Here is a 25,027-nt window from a genome sequence, read left to right on the forward strand (position 1 = left end):
TGGCTTCTTTCTCTGACAGATACCTTGAGTGTGTCTGTGCGGAGACCTGGTTTGGCCCAGCACATGGCAGTGCATGTTAGCTGAGGACAGAGATGTGGCCCTTTCTTGGAATACGCAGATGGCAGCATATACATCTCACATGCCTCTTGTCCTTCCTTCTCACTCTGAGGCTTGGTCTTTCTCTTGCACGGATCACTCAGTTCAAATGACCCCTCCTCCAGGGAGCCATCAGCCCCTTTATCGGAAACAGACCTCTCTCTAGTAAAAACTTTGAGTCTGAAATTATTTTATTTGGTGGTTCTGTATATGTCTCCCCAGCTAGTGTGTAAGCAATAAAGGTGAGGAACCCTGTCTGGCTTGTTCTCTGGTATACTCGTAGTTCTTCACTAATACGTACCAGGCAACATACCGTGTTTCCCCAAATATAAGACCTAGTCAGACCATCAGCTCTAACGTGTCTTTTGGAGCAAAAATTAATATAAGACCCAGTGTTATTTTACTTTAAGATCCAGTCTTATTTTACTATAAGACCAGGTTTTATATTAATTTTTGCTCCAAAAGACGCATTAGAGCTGATTGTCCGGCTCGGTGTTACTTTCGGGGACACACGGTATTAAGGGTATGATGAGTATTTGTTCCCCTCTAATCCATTCTCCATCATGTTACCCTCTTTGAAACACTTCCCTGGTTTTTTTGCTCCTCGAATAAAATCTAAATTCTGTATCATGGCCTACAAGATTCTGCTTGGCTTGACCCCTGTCCACTTCTCTAAACTCATACAATCTCCTCCGTGACTTTCTCTTAGTGCCTCACACATGCCAAGGTTCACACTTATTTCTTCTGGCTGGAAGGCCCTACCTTTCTCACAGCTTGTTCTATTTATTGCTCAGCTATTTAGAGAGCTCTTCTGTGGTCCCCAAATCTAACGCAGCACATAGCCCTTTCCTTGCCCCTCAGTCACAGTATTGATCATGACCAAACTTATGTTGGTCATTTATTTGATTTTCCCATCGAATGTTAGCAGGGGCTTCATCTATTGTGTTCATTGTTACAGCTCAAACTCCTAATATAGTGTCGGACCCTTGGTAAGTAGTCATATACCACTGAGTGAGTACTGTGCTGGAAGGTAAGTAGCACCACAGAGAAACACCGAGTAGTCCAGCAGCCCACTGGAGAATACCTGAAATCTCTGCTTTGGATAGTTCCCGTTTATCCCGCCAGATCATGGTTTTGGAATTACCTAGTAGTAGTACAAAAATGACCTGCCCTGAATCTAGCATTACCTCCCTACTTGCAGCTTCTTCCATTAATACCTAAGAATTTCCTTTAAAATATCTGGAGCTAGTATCATCCAGTCTCTACTAAAACACTTACAATCGTGCGAGCTCACTACATCACAAGGCAGGCCCTCCCATTTAACACTCAGCTCAGACACCTGTCTGTAACTTTTACCATTATGCTGAAGCCTGGCACCCCCAAGAGATGATGTGTTTGCTTTGTCTTTGCAGAGCATCTCTAGGCTACCCTCTGCTCTAAGTCTCCTTTTCGCTTTCCTCCAAATATCCCCTGTTCATCAATTGATGTTAATTTCCAAATTCCTTGTTCCTTTAGACCAGGGGGGTCCAAACTGCGGCCCCCCGATACACTTTTTATTGGCCCGCAGCAAATTCCAAAAACATATTTAGTTTACTTAAATAAACCAGGTGAGGCAATACGTACCTCACCTCGAGTGAGTGGCCCGGCTGTTTGTGTATTTTACCGCATGTGGCCCTTGGTGAAAAACGTTGAAAAAAGTTTGGACACCACTGATTTAGACATTTAAAGTTGTCACTATTACTTTTAATATGGCATCCACTTCTGAACACAAACTGCTAAAGATGCTTGACTCACATAGAGTATAATGGGACTATTATTCTAGTAATGTGGTTTAAGATTTCATTAATTTTTTTTTGAACCCGTCAACAGTAAATACCCAGAGCTCACAATTAAATAAATATCCATCTTTTTTCACACAAACACAAATCCTCTTCATTTTTCACTCTGCTCAGACCATGGGTATGAGTGTGCGTGAACTCCCTGTTTGTGTTCTAGTAAAGGAGATTAGCTGTGGGCACAAAAAGTAGTAATCCAAGGTAGACAGTGCTCAGCGCTTGGTGGGGATATATAGCAGGGAGGGCTTATATGGTGCCGTGAACATCGCATGTTTGAAGAATGGGTCACCTGAGTGGGAGCAATGAGTATGTGAGGACAACGAGAGAGAAAGGGAGGCCAGGTTCTGGAAAGCCAGAAAGCTTGCTCGTGTACTGGCCGGTCAGTGAGGAGACAGGACATCTGTGTGTTGGGGAAATAAGTGACGTGATCAAACTCTGTTTTAGGAAGAAAAACTAGTCAACATGATGGAGGAGACACCGGAAGCAGAAAATGAGTTCGGAAACCACTGCAATGAGGTAAGAGGGAATGGACACCTGACATACTTCCCAGATAGAGCATGGGCCTAGAAGGCCAGATAAGAGCTGATTTATACTTGGTTGCTTCTCTCACAATTAAAAAAATAATTCTTGTGCCCATGTTCTTTCCAAGTCACCAACAGTGAGTGAGGCCCACGCGGGGATACCTCTTTCTCTGGCTGCACCCCCTGCCCTCAGCCTCGCTGCCCTCGCTGGAATGTCCCTCCGGCAGTGACATCTACCGGAATGGAACTGTGTCATGCTCCTTTTCCTTTCTGCAATAGGGCTATGTAACTAACACAATGCCACCACAAGGTTCCTTTTCACTTGCTGCAGACTGTATTGCCCCCGAGATGCTCAGTTTCAGTAACGTCCTTAAGTACGTCCTGGGACAGGAATGAGGCCACATGATCGCTGCTGGCAGTGCCGATTCAGTCCTGCACGATCACAATAGCAGCAGTGCCCCAGGAAAACATCAGCTGCTGAAAAATGCCTCACAGATACAAGGAAAATGACTCACAAATGACTTACTCGTTAACGACCAAATCGGGAGCAAAACACAGCAAGTTTGCACTTGATTGTCGGTATGATCTCCATCCCAGGGCAAATGCCATGAGGAACATCCATGAATATTGCAGGAGGGTCATTTGGTCATCCAGGTGTAAGTTCCTGAAGCCTGAATTAAGAGAAATAAAGGTGTCAGGACAAGCTGGTGATACCAAAGACCAGATACGAACTAGCCTTGTTTTGGGGGACCCCCTAACAGATAGAGGAAATGGAGCACCAAGTGGGCTCAGTTTCCTTTGTCGTGTGACAGGTATGAGATCTCAGTGCCTTTTAATTGCATTCAAAGTTCAAAAACAAACCAGTTTTTGTCAACTTTTGCCCAGTCAAGTGAAGGAGCAAGCCAAGAGTCCTGGCTGAGGACAGTATTCATTCAATGAAGTCAGCAAACATATTTCCCCTGGTATTGCGACCTCTCTGCCCCGTGACCTGGTAGGACTGAAAGGTCAGGTCCTTCATCCTCGTCTGCCTCTAACTATGTGTGTGAACATAAGCTTGTCAATGTCCCCCTGGACCTATGCTGTTCCACATTAAGTTCCAATAGGGGAACTTTTATTTCGTAAAAATTAGATTAAAATTTACATTAAATGTGTACCATTTTATGGAGTAAAGCATTGAAATCATTCTACGTCAGTACGTTTTGACAAAGTGTCACCATGCCTGATTTTTTTCCAATTTTACAAATCACCACATTGAAGGAAAACATATTTTCTTCCCCTACTTAACTGTAAAAGGAAGTTTGTAACTCTAGTTCTTCTGTTATATTGTCCTATCTGAAATGACTGCTCTGAGTAATCTGAAAAGTTTTATTACACAGTCTCCCATATTTACCTGGTTCTTCCCCAGAATTGAGTATAAGAAAAAATATACACCATGGGACCAGGATGAGAAAGAGCCAGAGTGTTTTTGTTTAAGAAACAAATCATAGATACAAGAGAACTGGTGGTTGCCAGGGTGGTGGAGGATGGATGAAAAAGGTGAAGGGGAATAAGATGTACTAATTTTATCATAAAATAAGTAAGTCACGGGGATGTAACGTACAGCACAGGAAAAGAGTCAATGATATCTTAAATAACTTTGTATGGTTACAGATAAGGTTACTAGACGTATCGTGGTGAGCACATCATAAGGTATAAAAATGTAGAATCACTGTGTTGTACACCTGAAACTAATACAATATTGCATGTCAACTATAATTTTAAAAAAGGAAAATACAAAGGTTTGTGCCTTAGCTGTGTCATCTTTTGCATCTTACCTGGTATCGCCTTTGCCCATTTCACGGCTGCAATCACTTGCCGCCCACCTAACATGTTAAGTGTGGTCATGATTCGCCATGAGGAATCTGGAACAGAGGGGTCATACCCTGCGTATAACACCTCAGGCTCAATGACCTCCAGCAGAGACACCAGGGTAGGAGTGAGCTGTGGTAATGTTGCAGGGACTACTGTTTTGTTAGGATTTTCAGAAGTTTCTTGGGAGCCTCCTGCAGTGGCCTGCTGAATTCCTTTTATCTTTTTCTTTGTTTTTCGGGCTGTGGGTATTTAAAAAATACACAGAAATGAGTTGCAATGGGAAGGTGTAGGTAGAACACTTTATTCAAGAGGCATTTTCATTTCTGAAACTATTTAGATTGAAAGAGGAGAAATGTTTTATTTAGTAATTATGATAAAGTGACATGGAATAAGAGAAAAAAACATTTTTTTCTGAAAGCAAAGGACAAAGAAACCTATTTCTATATTAATTTCCTCTACAAATAAGCCAGTTACTTTATTTTTATTAGTTATACTTTCTACAAAATTAAGTGTCTTACAGTACTATGTTAAAGTGATCTAAACGAATCACTTCCACAAATTAATTTCTGTTTCACTTTCACTCCAAAATCAAAATTTTCATCGGTATGTAAGACAAACTATTTTTACTATCAATTGAAAGATAGAACTTAAACTTGTAATACCAGACTAGAAAATGTGTCTGAGGGTTAATGTAAACTATGGGGTGGGGGATGTATATAGTGAAGAGGCTACATATATATACACACTATCTATAATACCTTTACACAAAGTCCCCTTCTTATCAAGATAGGAAGATTACACAGCAGATCACATGCTAAAGCTAGTATTAGTTTAACAGCAGAAAAATTCATTAAAAAAAACAACAACAAAAAACCTGTAATGATGGGTACTACTACTTGGGATTAAAAACACTTGGAGAGATTAGAGAAAAACTTTACATTTCTTCACATAAATTATTAGTTACCCTTTATAAGAGTTATATTGATGATTCTATAAACCTAAAGCATCCATTTGCATATTACATAATAAAGTAACTAAAGCTTTTATCTCTGACTTAGTCTGGAACAGTGTAATCACATTACAACATGGGTTCTGTAAATATTTTAGTAAACATACTCATACTCTTTGTTTTAGTGACAAATAAAAATTATATCCTCTTTTTTAGTATATATGCTGCCAAAGCAAGCACAGAATTACAGCATTTGTCAAGTACTCAGAGCTCCAAGGAAGGGCAAGGAATGTAACTGAAATGAAGAAATGAACATGCCTCAGTTACCAGAGAGGCCAACCATTTTGCTAAGGGACAAAGTGTACCCTAATCACCTTTAAAATAAGGATTAGATCTTCTGTCCCTAAAGTAACAGAATAGTTTGTGGAGGACAAGTATGGTGGCAGGAACTATACCTCAATGTCCAGTGTTAGGGAGAAAAACAGCCTGTCATTTACATCAGTAGAATGGTCCCATTTACTTATTGTGCTGAATGTGGTACTGAGACATTTTAAGGCTTTTTAGTTAGCATTTCAAAACAGAAACAGGATCCGGATCCGGACCAGGACAGATCTAATGTATTTTACCATGCTCTGTTGGAGACAGTATGGTATGTTTTGTAAAGAGCATAAATTGGAAACCAACATGCTAGAATTTCAGGTATCGGTACAAGTTATTCCTTGGGCCTTAGTTTCCTCTTCTGCAAAATGAGAATAATGTTAGTACCGACCTCAGAGGGTGGTTGAGAATTAAATCTGGTAAAATATGTAAGATGCTGAGAACAGTTCCTGGCACACATTCAGTGCTATAAGAACTGTCAGTACCTCAGCTGGTGGTAGAATACGGTTTTAGAATATTTTGAATTCAGAGAATACTAGTCCATAAAGGAGTGATAGAGTTTTAAAAAGGAAGAACTCCTATAAATAAGGGAACCCTTTATGGGGGTTCATTAATAAACAACCGAAGGTTTCTTACTGAAACCCAGATCTCAAAATCATGGAATGTTGACACAGTAAAACAACACGCATGGCTCACATCAATATACTGAAATAGTACTGTCAAAACCTCAATTAACCATAGCTTTAAATTATCTAGAATATGTGTTCCTACATCCCACATTAAAACAAAGACGAAAGGATAATGACAAGCGGGAGGGCTCTAAAATGTCTTCTATGACTCCACATGTACGTATTTAATTTCTTACTATTTGGTTGTAGTCCTAAATGAAAGAATGGAGGCGGGGTGGGGAAAAAAAAAAAAAAAAAAAAGAATGGAGGCCTCTGAATCAAGCTCAAAAAACGCACACCCAACTGTGTCGGACTGACTAGAGCAAGAAAATGGAGTCATGTTTTCATGTAATTTTAGCAAGGAGTTCTTAATCGAATTAGTTAAGATTTTTACTCCACACAAAGTTCCTGGCCCCTTGGAGCACATAGGTTCGCAGTCAACATATGATCTCTACTGAAGTGTTCGTGAGTCTGATAGCTCCACTTCTGTCTTAATAAAATACCAGGTATGAAATCTGATAATGTCATCAGCCTCCAAGTTCCACTTGACTCTATACCAAAAATAAAGCTGCATTTTGGAATGGTTACAATACACCTTAAAATGAAATCTGAAACATTTGGGATCACCATTAAAAATTTTATCTGTGTTCAAATGGTAGGCAGTGAAGAAAGCTGCCTTAAAATAAATCTTGAGAATTACTTGGTATGGGGCAACAGTATCAAAATACACCACCTGCAGTACTGAGGCACATTTATGGAGGGAACTGGGCTGGGAGAGCTGATTGCGTCTGCAAAGTTACTGTGGGGCTGGCATGAAACTCCCTGGCTTAGGATGTGCAAGACAATATTTCTGAAGATTGTTAAAAAAAATAAGCATGAATTGTTCTTAAAGTATTATGGTCTGCCAGACATTTCTGGCATCCACACATACCTACTCCAGATAAAGGTTTTATACATACTGGAATAATTAAAAAACAAAAATGAGGCTTTTACACACTCAAACCACACATATACAAAAAAACTCTAAGATTTTTTAAAGCCTTTCAAGTTTTCTACACATTATCAACTGCATATGTGCTACTTAGTATATATCTGTAGTCACACCCATAAATCTACTTTATATTCAGATACACATCCAATGTGTGCTAGAAAGCACCAACAGTTAGTAACAGGTGTCCCCGAAAATAAGACCTAGCCGGACCACCAGCTCTAATGCGTCTTTTGGAACAAAAATTAATATAAGACCGGGTCTTATTTTACTATAATGCAACACCTGGTCTTATATAATATAATATAATACAATACAATACAGGGTCTTATATTAATTTTTGCTCCAAAAGACGCATTAGAGCTGGTGGCCCAGCTAGGTCTTATTTTCGGGGACACACGGTACTTCTATCGAAAGAACCACATGGTTCCCATTCTTCCTCTCATGTCAATCACTGTGTCTTATCTAGAGTTCTCCAGTTGTTTAATTGGTCTCTCTAACCAAGACTAGTCTTTCCGAAATACAAATCTGCTCATTTCCCTGCCCTTATTTTCACCTAATTCCTATTCAGCTTTTCTAGATTTAAAATTCAATGTTGATTCTTTCAGGACAGAATTAGGTGACCCTCCTCTTGCTCTGTGGCTCTGTTCGCTTTGTGACTGACTCTGCAACCTAACTAGACAGTCAACTCTTTGAAGACAGGCACAACTTTATGTCTAATGCCTGCCTCACTGAGCACTTGCTGAATGAAAGGCTTCCATCACAACAAATACTAAGCACATGGGTCATTAGATCACGATCACCACCTTCTTCATGGAACTTGCAATTTCAGTTAAAGCAGAATTCCAAACTCTTCGCAGAGGAAAGCTTTTAAATGACGAGGTCAATGTTAATTGTATGATTTGTTTCATCAAAAGGGATACAAAAATCAAACTTAGAACTAGTTTCAGGTTTCTTCTTTACTTGAAAAAGGTAACAAAAGCCATCCAATGCTGCCTTGAGGAGTTCCTCCTCTGCAGATCTATAAAAGTAATGCTGCTTCAAATTCTGTAAGTTTCATTACATAATTTCTCTTTTCGTATGTAGTCTGGCTATACTGAATTCAGTAGTAAGAGCTGGTGAATAAACTTAAGCAAAATATGAAATATTCATTAAAAAAATCCTACATTCATTAAGCAATAAAATAAAATTATGCTAGTCAAGCACATGTATAATAACTAAACTATTACATCTGCACAGTAAAATAACTTTTTAGATGATGCAGAGATAATTCCTTTCAGGTATTTACATTACCTTCCAGGTTCATTCCAGCTTGAAGACATTTTCGATAGCGGCACGCTGGACAGTTTTTTCTTCGAATTTTATCAATGATACAATCATTTCTTCCAGCACAAAGGTAATTGTGCTGTCCTATGTGGGAAATAAAGACACTGTTAACATTTCACAGGTCTTTGGAGTGACTCTGTCTGTTTTTGTTTTAGATAGAACACAGCCAAGGTATGGTGTACTTCTTACATGGCGATTACAAGGTTGAAAGGTCAACTCAAAAAAAGAAGGTCTCTTTCTTATTCTGTTCATCAAATTAAACATAGTTCATTAAAAAAACTTGACGGCAGCATTATCTACAGAAAAATGCACAAATGCTAACTGTACGACCTAATAAATTTGCACGACCACCTCCATGTAATCAGCTCTCAGATCAAGAAGCAGAGCAGTGCCCTACAAACCTCTTCTTGCTCCTTTCCACTCATTTCCCCCCAAGAGTAACCTCCTTCTTGATAAAGTGTGCTTTAAAAAGTTTCTTCTTTTAACAGTTAAAGATGTCTGCAATCACTGTTTTATTATGACTTCTGACCTAATGCTGAGAGCTAAAGAAAGAGGAAACTGGCTTAAAAATACTGTGCGAGTCCCAAAGTGAAAATGACTAATTCTACATTATGCCACCAAGTACCAATAAAATGTGCTCCCCCTCCCAATTTTAAATGAAATGAAATGAAAGGCAAACACTTAAGGTTGCCACTGCATCGTTAGGTGAATCACAGACTCAGCAAACTAAACTACTGTATATATTAATAGATCTTTCAGAGGCTTGCTAATTATTTCACATGCTTTTAGAATGTAAGTATGTTTGAATTCACCACTGATCCCAAATATTTATTAAATGACCACGACTGTCTAAAATTTTCTGACAGTTATTAAATAATGTGTTAGAGGGAAGTGCGGTTTTCACCTGGCAAAAATTTTCTAGGAGAAGACTACAAGTCTCCCTACCCTCTCCCCAAATGCACGTTCTTGTAGTTTTCATCTGGTTATTGAATGCTGAAGAACACTCTCTGAAGATCTGCTGGCCTGGCAAAAACTGAAAGGAGCCTCCTCCACAAGACCAGCATAGCTGAATAAATGCACTCGTAACTGAGAGCCCGTGTACCTTACTCTAGAGGGGATGGTCTTCACAAGACTGCAAGCTATTTCTCTTCTCAGAAATAAATCACTTGCAAAGCAAAGAGAAAAATTCCATTTACTAGGTTGAAAATACCTAGTTCTGATTTTTGGGAAAAGATCCTTTATGCATAGGACAACCTAAGACTTGCTTTGGATGAAAACAAACTATTATTTACTTCTCCCTAATACGATAAATCAGTGTTCTTTACGCATTAGTCTGGGGAGGTGGTTAACTGTATCAGGAACAGGCCACAGAGCTGACTAATGGCCGACAATTGAGCTTTGTTCCAGAGCTGCTCTCCAATGCCAAATGTCTCTGCCAGCTGTTTCAGTTCCTTTCTGTGTTGGTGTAAGTTTCCTAGCTGCTTTACTTGAACATGAAATGCAGGCATCAACCAAATAATTCTATCCTCTATTAAAGCGAAAGTAGGGTCAATGGATGAATGCATAGTTGAAACAGTTACAATATAAAGAAGTTCTACTCCGTAAGAATATCGCCAAGGATGTGAGGTCCAGCATAGGGAATAAAGTCAGTGGTATTGTAACAGCTGTGTACAGTGTCAGAGGGTAGCAGACTGGGGGGGGTTTCACTTTGTGAGGGGTATAAATGTCTAGTCATTCTGTTGTTTTGTACACATGAAACTAATTAAAAAAAATTCACCAAAGCATTGTCCTGCAGTTACTGGAAGAAACAACTGAAAAAATTACTCAATTCATTGCTAAAAACAGAAAAAAATTCCAATGCTTTATTTACATCCAACCAAAATATCAACATACATTTTATGCTAATAATGATTTCTTTATCCCAGGTATGTCTCAGGCACATCTAAGACATGGGCATGTGCCACTGATAGTCCCTGTCAATCCTTTTGACAAGACGATGAGACATCTTAGTTTGGAGTTCCTACATCTTGTACCACTTGGTCAATTCCCTTCCAGCTAATAGAGAGTAGATGTCAGAAAACCCTTCAGGCCAGCTGGAATTTCTTAACATTGTTTTGTTTGCATTGTATTTATTTCTGTGGCTAAAATCTATTTTTGGCGAATGCTTCTGCTTTCTATTTATGGTTGGTGTGGTAGCCAGCCTCCAAGATGGTCACCAGTGGTCTGGTCTGTGTGGCCAGTAAAATATGGCAGAAGTGACAGGATGTCACATCTGAGATTAAGTTACAAAGCTTCCATGTTGGTCCCTCTCTCTCATGGATCGTTTTAGGGGATGCCTACTGACAGCAGCCCTGGAGGAAGCCCACGCAGTGCGGACCTGTGGCTTCCTGCCAGAAGCAGTGCCAGTGGCTGCAAGTGGGCCCTGCAGATGAGTGCAGCCCACCCCCCGCCCCACAACAGTCAGTGTAGCCTCATGAGAGTCCCAGGACCACCCAGCTAATAAGCTGCTCCCCAATTCCTGACCCTCAGAAACTGCACAACATAATACATGCTTCTTGTTTCAGTCCACCCATTTTGGGGGCAATGTGCTATACAGCAATAAAATATTAATACAGTAGGGACAGTCACGTTGGGGTTTTTTAAAAAAATTAAGTTTTAAAAAAGAGTGATCCAAGCAAAGTGTTAGCTAATAAATAGGACAGTGACGTATAGATATGATCCAGGTCATGGAAGTGGTCCAGTAAATGGGCAGCACAGCAAGGGGCATGTTCTAGGCTTTTCTGCAGCTTGTTCTACCTGTTTGAAGTGTCCAAGTTTTACATGTGAGCTTTGATGGTCAGCTTGAGCTTCTCTCTTTACCTGCTCTCAAAAACAGCGTGGTATAGTGGAAAGTGCACTGGTAAGGTGCCAGGAAGCCCTTGATCTGAATCACAGCTCTATTTCCTAGCTGTGTGATCTCATTAATGTTTACTGACTTCTCTGAGCCTCTGCTTCCCCATCTATCTGTAAGTCTCGAAAATTAGCAGCTATCTGACTAAGCTTCTGCAAGGGTTAGAGCAGTTGTGTAAAAGGTTCCTACTACAGCACCTGCACACTGTAAGCACTCAGTAAATGCAGTCACTCCTCAGTATCTAACTAGGTTATAAACTGCCAGGTGACAAGATATAATTATATACCTGTCGGGGAGTCAGTGTGACACTGAAGAGCCTGTTTGGAGACAGCTATGTTTCAAACTAGTTCTGCCACCTAAACTCTCTGAGCCTCAGTTGCCTAATCTATCACATATGGATCATAATGGCATCACAGAGCTGCTAATTAAATGGTATGACGTACATAAAACATTGTGCTTGGTGCTTGGTAAATTAAGGTTAGCTGATGTCTGTCTTCATTATGACCCGCCAACAAAGATTAGATGTACTTCTGTGCAAAGGGAACGTAAGAAAAAGGGACTCGGGGACAAAAGAAGATCACTGAACTAGTATACATTGCAAGAAATGGAGCTACCCGAAGTGCTTTTCTGAATGCAGAAAAGCAACTCCCAGAATAACAAAAAAACTTCAAAATATCCATCCTTGATCTGGGTTGTATGGGCAATAAATAAGTAAAGCTGCAAATTTGCTCAGAATACCATGTTTCCCCAAAAATAAGACCGGGTCTTATATTATTTTTTTGCTCCAAAAGACGCATTCAGGCTTATGTTCAGGGGATGTCATCCTGAACAATCATGCTAGGGCTTCTTTTCCTGTTAGATCCTATTTTCAGGGAAACACGGTAGTTAAATGCTTGGGTATTTATTGTGCTATGCCAATTTTGGGGATAACCTATAGTTTCTAGCAGGTGTTATAAATGGAGTGCTAAGTGTAATGCAAATCAGATAAGCTACATCTTTGTAATTGTTTAATTACCAAATCCAAGGAAAGGATTTACTTAATACAGCCCACGTTTAAACCCTTCCTTGTTAATCATGTAATCTAGCTATCATACTTAACTGAAATACTTCAATGATAAACATTTTGAAATAGTATAGCCAGTGTTCAATGAAATTTGACCTAAAAAGAAGTATAAGAATTTAATTCTAAATCAGAGATAAACCAGAGGGCATATAGCCTACAGTGGTGTTTTATTTGGGAAGTAGTTTAGCTTATGTTTTATTTTAAAAGTTGCATTTAGATGCTTTTAGGTAGGGCGTGCTTGGCTCTCTAGCATCCATACCTGCCCTCCCCTGGTTCTATTATATTTGGCCATAATGAGATACTTGGTCCCTGCAGATATTCGAATTTGTATCCCTGTTTTAAAGAATAACTGTAGTGAAAATGGCGGAGAATGAAAAATATTTTTAAAAATTTCCACATTTCTTTTACGGCTCCACAGTCTTATTCCGAATTTCACTCTCAGAAATCAATTTGTCAATATTACTTGTTATGTATAGCAATACTGTGTCACTGTCATCACTATATTTATATCATGGAAATAACTAATCAGTTAAAGTGCTGAATAAAGTAAACTGAGGACAGGAAGCGGCTTCCTTCTGGGAGTGTAGTAAAAACATCTCCTTGGTGGGGGCTCTGCGTGTGCTGTGCTCAGTGGAGGGGGGTGACCAGCTGGGCCGAGCCTGCTCTGTGGGTCAGCACGAGTCATTTCATGGTTTCTAATGTAGTAAAAAAGTAGTCCAAACAAAAGAAAGTGACTCTCAAGGATATGTAAATACAACTCTAGCCAAATAATACTAATATTCCTTCTCATACTATGAATGAATAAATGATTATATTTCTTTAAAAATTAATATATTCCGAGTAATCTTTAGGTAATTTACTCAGGCCACACTGCCCTCAAACTGCTTTACTGTAACTAAATTACCTAACTTTTTCCAAATGGATTCACTGGAAATAAGAGAACATTTTAGTGACTTCCAATAATAATTAGCTGTGGAAAGAATTCCTCCTTCTTTAAAGAGTTGATGCGATTGTCCTGGTCAGCAGGCTGAATCCATGACAAGGGTCCGGTTTATTTATATTCATACAACATCCACACAGGGAAATCACCTTCTCTAAAACCCTTCTCTCCTGACCCCCTCAGGCAGGTCATCACTTGCTCCTCGGTTTTATAATCTCTGTCCTTTGTAATTGTTAACTCATCTGTCCCTTCAAGTAGACTGTGACCTGCCAGAGGGCAGGGATCAGGTCTCACATTGTATTTACACCACTTAGCACAGTGCTTTGGCTCAACGGGGAAAAAAAAACCCAAAATGGAAACACCCAGTTCTCACTGTCATTCATTTTTGCCAGAGTGGAATGGCTGGTGGTTTTAAAACCAACTACTTTATGGGAATTAAATAAAGCCCATGATTCTAATACAATGAGCATTATGTTACTGGCCAAACCTAACACCCTCATTTCACATGACAGCCCTTTCTTACACTTACCTTCTGTTCTCTGACCAAGCCTCTTCCTTCAGTTTATACTTCTCTATTTTATTCTAATTCTGCTTATGTTGCTTTTAAAAATCTCTTTCCCACTGGAGGACCGACCTGTTTTCCCCGAAAGTAAGACCTAGCCGGACCATCAGCTCTAATGCGTCTTTTGGAGCAAAAATTAATATAAGACCTGGACTTATATAAGACCCGGTCTTATAGTAAAATAAGTTTGGGTCTTACATGAATTTTTGCTCCAAAAGATGCAGTAGAGCTGATGGTCCTATTTTTCGGGAGACATGGTAGGAACCGCCCTCTCTTCTGCCCCCTTCACTGACCTCTATCCTTAAGAGGCTTTGCCTATAATAGAAACTTCAAAATCTACTTGGAGAAATAAGAACCAAATAGAGGAAAAATAAAACTCTTCAAAACACACACTACCTTCCACCGCTCTTTTGAAGAAGACTTTACAGCTTCCACAGGTCAGGACCCCGTAATGACATCCCGAGGCTTCATCAGAGCATACAAGGCAGAGTTTGGGAGGTGGTCCCGACGCTGCTGAGGAGGTGGACGGAGGAGAGCTTACATCTGGTCTCATTCCAGTGCTACAGAAGGAAGAGAGCGGTGTTACTACGTGACTCCATGACTGTCCAGGGAGCATCAACACAGTTCTCTTAACCTTCTCACTCGTTGGTGAGCACGTTCACGAGCTAGGGCTTCAAGTACTAGCAAGCATTCAACATCCCATGTATCCAGTATATTCAAATAATGATTGATTCTTTTACACAAAATTAAGAGTGGTCATTTCTTTAAAGTATCCCCTAAAAAGAATGGTGAGATTGTGCTTCACTTATGAATTATAATTTTTAGTTGCTTACAATTTGTTTATATTTATAATCACCTTTATTAAGGTGTCATTAACATACAGTAGCATTCACCATTTACGTGTGCAATTGATGAGTTTTATCAAGTAGATAGTTGTGTAACTACCACCATCATCAAGAGATAGTATATACCTATCACCCCCAAAAGATGCCTCTTAACCTGTTTAATTGCTTAGGACACCACTTTTTTTTTCTATTTTTAAGATCTTACATAGGCATCTTTCTAAATTCAATCAAGTCTTATTACAATTCTTTTCATGTCCTCTACTAGAGTCAAAACATTTTACATTATTACCATGTTTCCTGAAAAAAAGACCTAGCCGGACCATCAGCTCTAATGCATCTTTTGGAGCAAAAATTAATATAAGACCTGGTATTATATTATGTATTATATATCATATTATATATTATATTACATAAGACCCAGTCTTATAGTAAAATAAGACCGGGTCTTCAATTAATTTTTGCTCCAAAAGACACATTAGAGTTGATTGTTTAGCTAAGTCTTATTTTCGGGGAAACACGGTAGTTTGGTCCTACATCTTTCATTCCTAGCATCATCTTGGCTGAAGCCACAGTTTCTTATGACTTAAAAAAGACTGACGCAGAAGCATTCCTTCCTCTAACCTTCTTGTCTGGCTTGCGGTAACTGGAAAAAGCACTAGACTTTCGATAGTAAGGACCATTCTGCTCTCCCCATTCAATGAAGATATGCCCTGGAGAGAAAGATGGGAAATGAGAATGTGCTTTTCCCACTAGGCCTCGGTTTTCATTCTGCCGACTTCTCACCACAATGCGCGCAGGTCTAGAGTTTACTAGTGTTTAAAGATAAATGTTCTCTTCCTGATTTGTTTTGAAATATTTCAAACAAGAAAAGTGGAAAAAATTGTACAATGGATATATACCCTTTAACTATACTCACCAATTCTTAACATTTTGCCATATTTGCTTATAAAGCTATAAGCCAACAAAAGTGATCCTTTTAATGCCGGAGGAAAAGTTTACTGTGAAGCACTTCACTTCATAATAGATGATACAATGCTTTCCAATGTCGCGTCTTCCTAAGGAACTTAAGAACCAAAACTGTGCTGTGTAACTCAAAAGTTTCTAATCTTCTAACTTTGTCTAACTAAAAAGTGTGTCTAAAAAGAGTTTCTACAGACTGGCTTTTCCTTCTCTCGTTATGTGTTCTTCAAAAATAGGGATGGTAGCAACTTGTTGATTTTGGAACTATACATATTAGTGTGTTTTTTGTTACCTATATAAGAAAGTTCATAAACACACCATGATGTCTCTCTAAAATTTTCTTAACTTGCCTATTCTCTAAAAGAGAGATGGCATTTAGGAATAAACTTAGATTGTATGAGTTGTGTCTGTCCTCCTTTATAATCACAGTACAGCACCTTGAATAATGTTGGTTTGTTCAACACTGTTTCACTATTCATAATTTAGCTTCAAGTCTCAGAACCTATGGACAGCGCTAAGTGAGGACTTACTGTACTAAATCGCAACTGCAAATATGCTCCCACTAATTCATAGTGCACACTAACTTGAGAAATTGTTTTGACTATCAACATGGTTACAAGTTGTATTTATTAAGTGACATCTTCGTTGCTGTTCTGTTTTAGGAATAAAAGTTAAAAGGTAATCGCAGAATGACAATTTATTTTATGTCACATTGAGTAATTAGGCCAGTAAACCCAAAAGCCCTCCCTGAATGGTCCTCAGATGAAGCTTCCTGCAGTTTACCAACCGTGTGTGTCTACGAGGCTTAGTCAACAGGACGGTGTTCCCACCACCCCAGTTCTGGGAAAGGGCCCCAGGGTTTCACATTGTTTTCTGAACACTGTCAAGAATTTACGGATGCTTCCGGATCCCAGGGCATTGATTCCCTGCGAGATCTGACAGGTGGCCTGAGTACATGCTGAAAGCCTGCAGTGAAAGAGAACAACCTGAAATGCCTCTGCTGGAGGCTTGGCTCGAGCCACCCGTGATGAATGGGAACTTGTGACTAATGGAGGGGCTGCTCTGCGCCCGAGTTTTGCAGAGAAGTAGGCAGGTCTCGGAATGAGTGAAGGGAGCAGTGTGTCAGGGAAGCAGAAACTTCCTTGGCTTCCGTTCTGAAGATGCTCCTGCTCCTGCTCAGCCAACCTGTCATCTGACATCTATTTTTAGGGACCAACCAGTTGTTTGTGTATTTAGTTAATGGAAAATGAGTGCAATATTTAAAGAGTTGAAATGTTAACTGTCAACCAATTTTAATTATATATACACATAATCATATATACATACATGTATGTATTTATAATTTTTCAATAGCACTTTGTAGCACTTCATAATTTTACACTTTCATGAACAGAATCTCATCTATCAACAACCCTGTGGAAAGGATGACATCGCTCTAGATGAGGTCATGCACTAGGAGAATGATGAGGGAGCCTATCTGTGGTCAAACTGACATGTTTCGGATCTCAGCTCTCCCACTTACTAGCTTGTGTGACCTGGGGTAGGTATCTACTACTCTGAGCCTGTTTCCTCATGCCTAAGTAAACTGGGAAAGACATCACCTGTGTGTGTTGTGAAAAAAGACAACACAGAAAGTCAAGCACACAGTTCCTGCATCTAGCTGGGACTTGATAAATGCTCATTCTTTTCTCTTTTACGAAAATGAGGTTTTATATTAAAAATAAAAAGCATTATATAAGTATTATGGCAGTGGGAAGTAGTATTAAGTCTAAAACCTAGGGCAGCATGCCCAAATTCTCACTTATAAATTAGAGCATGTGCAAAACATATTCAGGCCACTCAACTGTGAGCTACAGATGAAAAAAGGGCAAGTTAAAACTAAATGAACAAACGGATCGATAGAATTGTCCAAAGAATCTGGAACTTAAGCCAGGCTTTTGTCGTCCCTTCATGCAATCGTTCTGGGCTGCATCAGATAAGAACCGAGTACATGGAAAGCTGCTGGTTGTACCACAGACATCAGTGGGAAAAATCAGTTTTTGTCACGCAAATATGAGGACTATCATGGCCTCTAATGAACACCATTGGGAGAAATGGATGAATGCAAAATGGTATTCAACTGCAAATGGGACGCTACAATATTGCTAAAAGGGCTGGGTACAACACAATGGTCAGAACTCAAATGAAAACCATATGGAATCACCATCTTTTAATAAGAATACATGGCAGAAAAGAATAAAAAGCATACCATAGTAGGAGTGCACATTACACCCCCTTTACATGAACAAGCTCAAATGACCTGGTCTTCCCTCAGTGTGAGTGTGTTTCCAGCTGTGCCAAACATTCGGAAGACGCTGAGGTTCTGGTATGAACTGATTACCTCCAGCTTTCTTTTAAGTGAAGAGTCATGGGAACAGAATGGCTTGTTCTAGGTGGATACTTGACTGCTGCTTCCCACTCAGAATGGGGAGTGCTGGACACCAAATTATTCCCGAGGCTACTGAGATAAACATGTTTTTTCTCTTATGAGAGAAAAGTTGGGTTTTTCTGTTTCACTCTCTTGCAAGAAAAGCAACCGATGAAAGGAGGATCACGGATAGACAATCACGGATGGACTATAAAAGTGAATCACACCCCTTGAGACACATCTAAAACATGCAGGCAACTAACATGCTTTTATTCAGCACACATGTCCTGCCACCTGAAGGCCAGGCACTGTGAGAATACAGAGGTCCTATCTTATAAGGAAGCCATGTCATGCATGAAATGCACTCCTGAAACAGTCATGAACCCTGAGACTTGGATCTAGGTAAGAGAAGCAGAGCCACCTGTGTGAGAACTGCTAGGAAGAGAGTCAGCTCTATACACATAGGACTCTGGCTGCAGTCCTTGCTCGTGGGCTCTCACCGCTGTGCAGCAGTGGCTGGCGGACGTCTGTTTCCTGCTAGTACCATTTTAGGACGTTCTGTGTGGGTGGCATAACATCAGATTTATATAAAGTGCTGGCACACACTTGATCATCAAGCAATACATTTCTCCTCACCCCTCCCCACACCCCCACGTTAACTTCTTTTTCCTCCCTCCCCAGTTCCTCCTTCCCTTCTGGAATATTCCAGGAAAAGAGAAGCGCTATAAATAGCCTTCCCTGTGAGCCAGGGGAAGGTTAAGGGTCCCAGAAGCTTCAGTTCAGGTAACTGCAGACATTCTTTTCGACAATTCCACTCTGTAGAGCATGCTGTTGTACTGCCTTGCATAGCACGCTGCAGTTATGTGGAAAACGTTGGTTCCCTACGTTATGCAGCCTGTCCCTGTGTTGACCGAGTTCATTATACAAGAGAAAGGAGTCACATTTATTAAGCTCACAGTGGCAGTTATGTCTAAAATCCTCATTTTTGTTGGAAAGCTCTAATTTTTATCGACTGGCAACAAACGCTGTCAGTTGTCTTCCTTGAAGTGATAAGCTCACTTGTCATTTTTGAGAAAACACGCCAAAAACACAAGGCTGAAAATCATAGTTTATCCACGGTCTGTCATGAAAAAAGTGGCCTGTTCAGCTCACAACTTATCTTACCCGGGCTGTCCTTTGAGATCAGATGCTGTACGCGGCACAAGTGCTTATGCATCGTCCCATACAGTCAAGGGTGGAGATTTAACAATTAATAATATTTTGCTTCCCCAAGGATACTCTTAAAAGGAACTTTCTTGTTCAACCGTGAGTGAAGGGCAGTGAACACCATCACTGCTGTAGCCTAAGACGCCAGCAGTTACTCATCAGTGTCTGGTCTATCAGTGTCAATAGCAACACATAAATGAAGACGATTATTACCATGAAAGAGCTCTGAATGGGGGCTCCCTGGGGTCCATGGACCACATTTTGAGAATTGCTGTTGTGAATAGTAAGGACTCTGTCAGACAGGCTAGAACTCACTACCTAACTGAAGTGTAGTAGCTTGCTGACCGTTTAATCTCTCTACATCTCAACTGCCCTATTTCTAAATGAAGGCTGTGTTGGACCTGGCAAAACCGTACCGCATTACTTACTAAGCCAGAGGCTTTCCCCAGAGAGAAAGGCACAGACATGATAAACTAGTACAAACCCAATTGGCGTGGTTGGTTTAGCCTTCAATTTAAGTTAATTCAATCAATTGATTTTCAATGAAATGCAAGAAGTCCGTTTGGAAAGAAAAACAAAAAAGGATATTGCCTCAGAGAATAAGTATTAATTAACATGGGGGAGTGGGGATTCTGGAAATCAAGCTGCTACAACCGGATTTTTACCAACTACAAGTGGAAGTAGGTATATTCTCATTGGCTGACCAGTTTCTGTCCCAATACCATAAAGCAGTGGTTTTTCAATGGAGAGCAGTTTGGCTCCCCAGGGGACAACTGGTACTGACTAGAGACATTTTTGATTGTCACAACTGGGGAAATGCTGGCATCTAGTGAAAAGAGTCTAGGGTGCTGCTAAATACCCCACAATGCACAGGACAGCCCCCCATAACAAAGACTTATCCAGCTTCAAATGATAGTAGTGCTAAGGTTCAGAAGCCCTTGCTATCAAGCTTTAAGCAACATAAACTGGAGAAAAAAATTCAACAAGGACAAGAAAGATGTTAAAACCTTCCAAACTGTCTTTAAAAATGGAGCAACGGGGAGGAGGGGGGAATGGCCCAGTTGGTTAGAGCGCGAGCTCTCAACAGCAAGGTTGCCGGTTCAATTCCCACATGGGATGGTGGGCTGTGCCCCCTGCAACCAAGATTGAAAACGGTGACTGGACTTGGAGCTGAGCAGCGCCCTCCACAACTAGACTGAAGGACAACGACTTGGAGCTGATGGGCCCTGGAGAAACACACTGTTCCCCAATATTCCCCAATTAAAAAAAAAATGGAGCAACTGCCTGACCGAGGCAGTCCTAAATATTCCTTGACTCAAGACAAGTTCAAAAAGAGATTCAAAACAGGGCTGAGGCCAGGAACCATACAGTTTTAGTGATTAGCTTGAGTCAGTAATTTACTTTTATTTTTCCCTCTAGCACAAGCCCTAAATGGTGGTTTTTACACATTAAAGTCACCTGCACTTTTCTTATCTTTGTTCATTAGGAAAAATGTAAATACTCAGCTGCACACACCAGCTGATTATACTTTCTGACTGCCCATTTATCCCTGAATTAGCTAAAAGATTACTGATTTGTTTGATAATAAGCTATGGAATAGTTTCCAAATCAAATAGAAAAATACTCTGGGGGAAGGGTTTTCCAGTATTTCCACTGAATGGTTTTAGTAGAATGCATTTTATCTTATTTAGCAAAGAAATACTGCTTATTCTTTTTGCTTTGCATTTGCTGAGAGAGGTTTCTACTGGTTTTAACTTGAGGTGCGTATCACGCCATTTCTCCCAAACAATGCATCATTTATACACACTCATCTTGAGGAGGAGGTTAGAGCAGGAAAATCATACTGTAGTAGGTCAGGAACATGTTCAGTAAAGGGTGAGTGAAGGAGATGTCTTTTTCAGGTCTCTGAGACACCAATGGTTTTCCACTTAAAAGGCTTAATTTCCTTGACTGTAAAATGAGGGTTCTTGAATCAGTAAATTCCAAGAAGCTACCCATATTTCCAAGGTGGGGTGGCGGTGGGGGTAGGAGTAGAGGTAGGGGAGAATACACTTGGGTCATGAGTAGCTTCTTTGACCCTGTATGTTTATGTACATGAAGAGAGAACATGGTCACTTTATCTATGCTTCATGTTTAATCGGACATGTGTCACAGATGAAATGATGGAAGCCTCAGTCTGGTCCTTATGTTAGGTACTGTAGCTCCTCACAGATGGATCTTGTCAGCACCCCTTTCTTTCTTAGGCTACGTGTTCAGTTCTGTGTGCTCAGGCCTGCAGCGGGGCGCGAGTCTTAGCGAGGCGTACCAATGGTGTGGCAAACGCAGGACGAAGACCAAGAGGCAGTAGCAAGAACAGCGTGGAAGAGCTTTTCTCACGACGTGGCTGCCTCTCGAAGGAAGACTTGATTTTGTTTTACCTGATGCTTCCTCACTTCTTACGAGCACACAAGGATAATTATGGTTTGGCACATACAGAATTATGGATGTGACACCTTCAAAGAAGTCAAGAACAGGTTTGAGACAATGGTACACTAATTGCCTTCTTCTAATATAGTTCAGTGAGAGAGAGAGAGAGAGAGAGAGAGAAATGATGGCTGTGGAGTTATGGTTTTGAGCTTGAATCTCACCTGAGATTAACTGTTTTTAATGTCCTTTCATGACTTGCTTTTTCTCACATACCCATGTATTTGCAATCTTGCTGGATTTTATTTGTAGGGAGTGGGGTGATGATATGCTATCTTCCGCTGGCTCAGTTCTGGTGCTGTTCCATAAGGAGCTGCAGTGTTGGGGCCCCTATCTGAATGCCACTGCTACAATTCTTTGTACTCACACTGGAAGCCTGAAGTTGGCCTTCCACCTGCATTGTCTGTATGCTGTGCACTCAGTTACAGAGACTGGGAGTCCTCTGGTTTTAGTCATGTCTGTCCACGTTGTAGACTAAGCAGACTTCATCACCTGCGGTCTATTTCGGATTTGTTGTTTAATTTACATTTGTGTTAAACTGATGGTTTGTATGTGACTTCATTTTACATTAGTTTGAAGTAAATTATTTAATTTTTGAACATTTACTGTAATTTGTAATATAACTGCTGTGAAGTGCCTGAATAATGATGACAAAAAATCCCCACAAAAGCACCGCTTATTTCCACCTCAACTACTACAGACACGTACCATTTTCTCAATAAAATTTCATAACAGTGATAAGCAACATGAGCTATCACGTAGTTTTCATTTTTGCTAAATTTAGCCATAAAAAAAGCAAGCTTTGGTTTGTTTTTCAAATCCATATATATATTAATGCAGTTAATTTTAGAATATTCATTAGAAAAGTAACCGGTTTCTTCTAATAGGGTATCCTTAACATTTTAGAAACCACATGGGGATGGAAACGAAACTCTGAAAGCAAGTGATGATGTGATTTTTGTTTTGGGGGGTATTCTTCAGAACGTAAGAATTTCAAGGCCCCAGGAAGCACTTTTTTTGAGAATAACTGGTAACTATGGTTGCAGGGGAAACTTGCAGTCTGGAAGCTCTGAAATTGATAAGCACTTACGAGCAATATTAATTCTACTTCTAAAATAATTTGCAGATTTAAAAATAAAACCAATACTGTATTCTCTCAAATGTATCTTAAAAACTCTGTCACAGTTTGCATTTTCACAAATATATCATCAAATTTATTATTGTGACTAAACCAAATCCCTTCCTTAAAAGAGTAAGCATGTGAATAGTCAGCCATGAGAAAGCATTTTACAATGGGTTCCTATATGAGCAGTAAGTTCTGTGATGCAGGAAACACCCTGATGAACACCAGTGTGGATCTGACAATCTCATCAGACCAGAGCTCCAAAGTCTAAGAGAAGCGAAACTTCTGAAAATAAAGTCCTCAATTTAAAATATCAAGGTACTTTTTAGACGTTTAACTTTCAACAGGATCAACTCAAAAAACTTCGCAATTCAACATGGTTAAACAAATATAGCAAGAAAGAATTGCAGGGTTTAGGGTGGGGACAGGGACAGGGGAGAAAAGGAACCAGTAAAACAATAACTTTGACAAAATTTTCATCCGTTTTTAAAAACAGAATACAAAACATCTACCATCTGCCAAAACATGAATCACAAAATTGATAGTTTAAGGATGTCATTAATTTATAGCATAAATATCTGGACTAAATGTTTCACTGTTGATAAATGATTCTCCCACGTTAATACTGAAAGCTGACAGGTTTCTAGGACAGTAAAACACTCCATCATATCACAGTGTAGGCTGTTCCCTATTAGGTTAGCTGTTCCAGGCTTATTTTAAGACAGTTTGGACACTCTGGTGGGTTTTCAGTTATCAATCACTTACCTAATAAGAACCACAGACTGGATCTTCACACCTGAGCCATAAAAATTAAGAGGACTGAGAGCAAGAGGAAGAGAGAATCTTTCAAAATTATAATGGAGGTGGTTAGCACAAGTTTGCCTAGTTAGCCTGAGGAGGAAATCTGTCTCCTAAAAAGGGGGGCAGAAGGGTGTAAATAGTATCTAAAAACACTATTGGAAATTTTAATTTTTCTCATAGTGCCCAAAAAAGAGTAAAATAATATAAAGGAAAATTTTTTGTGATTTCTGAAATGCATCATAAACCCTAAACCTGAAAAGAATGAACAATGGTGACTAAGGGAAACTTATACAACAGAGAACTTAAAGGGCTCACACTTTCTTGCCACCCTGGTGGACAGCTGAAATGGCTGGGTGACTGTATCTGTGGGCCTGAGGGTCTCGTGTGAAACAGGAAGCAGTGCCCTTCCCTCCCTGCTGGCATCCACAAATAAACACCATGGACAGCGCAGTGTTAACATGCTAAGGCAGGTTCCAGGTATGGGCTTGCCCCACTTTTCACTCATGTGGGTAAAGAAAAATGAATAAAAACTCAATATAACCAGGATCCCCACACTAGGGGAAACTCGTTACTGTGTCCATAAAGCCCAAACTATTTTTTTCACAGTTCATTTCTTTACATCTAAATCCATAATCTACTCCAAGGTTATTGCTTTACATTCATTTACAAATATACTACTAGATGCAATAAAAAGTAATTTCCCAAATAAATCTAAATTGGAAGGCATTTTTTAAATTACAAAAATAAATATTTAGTTAGAAAATTTGAAAAACATCAAGTTTAAACTAGAAAATAAAGCCCCCATACTTTTATTAGAGAAAACCAGCAAACACTTCTTATACATAGCCTTAATCTTTAAAAAAAACAACAACGTATATTATAGGGATAACACTGTATGTTACTGCTTTGTATCCAGCCTTTTTATATGAGGCACTGTTCATTTGCTCTTCATTACTTAACATTTTAAGAAACATGTCCTATGTCAATAGATAATCTTCTAGTGCATCATTCTTTGATGATTGCAAAGTATCCGGCTGTAACTTAGCTATTCCCTCACTATTGGTCATTCCTTGTTTTTGTTTTCTCACTATTATAACTATCACTGTACAAACCTTTGCAAACATCTTTGATTACATATTTAAGTTAAATTCCTAG

At 39.7% G+C, this 25,027-nt stretch overlaps 1 protein-coding gene and 1 long non-coding RNA gene across 11 annotated transcripts in view; one reads left to right on the top strand and one right to left on the bottom strand.

Moving 5' to 3' along the window:
- Window positions 1-23,489, top strand: part of LOC141567286 (uncharacterized) — a 59,107-nt gene extending 35,618 nt beyond the window's left edge. Inside the window, exons 2-3 of one of the 2 annotated variants that reach the window (XR_012489808.1) lie at window positions 2,376-2,447; window positions 21,729-23,489. This is a non-coding gene — a long non-coding RNA (uncharacterized LOC141567286). Of the gene's footprint in view, window positions 1-2,375; window positions 2,448-2,580; window positions 3,044-21,728 lie in introns of those variants that run through there. The other variant, XR_012489809.1, reaches the window with a different exon arrangement.
- NR3C1 (nuclear receptor subfamily 3 group C member 1) overlaps window positions 1-25,027 on the bottom strand; it is a 98,421-nt gene that overhangs the window by 11,046 nt on the left and 62,348 nt on the right. For 5 of the 9 annotated variants that reach the window (XM_019739080.2, XM_074313716.1, XM_019739079.2 and 2 more), the window contains exons 3-6: window positions 14,461-14,627; window positions 8,580-8,696; window positions 4,267-4,542; window positions 2,979-3,123 (exon numbers count right to left, since the gene is read on the bottom strand). In XM_019739080.2, the coding sequence (XP_019594639.2) occupies window positions 2,979-3,123; window positions 4,267-4,542; window positions 8,580-8,696; window positions 14,461-14,627 (705 nt within the window). The remainder of the gene's footprint in view (window positions 1-2,978; window positions 3,124-4,266; window positions 4,543-8,579; window positions 8,697-14,460; window positions 14,628-25,027) is intronic. The other 4 variants (XM_074313719.1, XM_074313718.1, XM_019739084.2 and 1 more) reach the window with 1 other exon arrangement.

Source organism: Rhinolophus sinicus, linkage group LG10 (assembly GCF_036562045.2).
Source record: "Rhinolophus sinicus isolate RSC01 linkage group LG10, ASM3656204v1, whole genome shotgun sequence".
Lineage (NCBI taxonomy): Eukaryota > Metazoa > Chordata > Mammalia > Chiroptera > Rhinolophidae > Rhinolophus > Rhinolophus sinicus.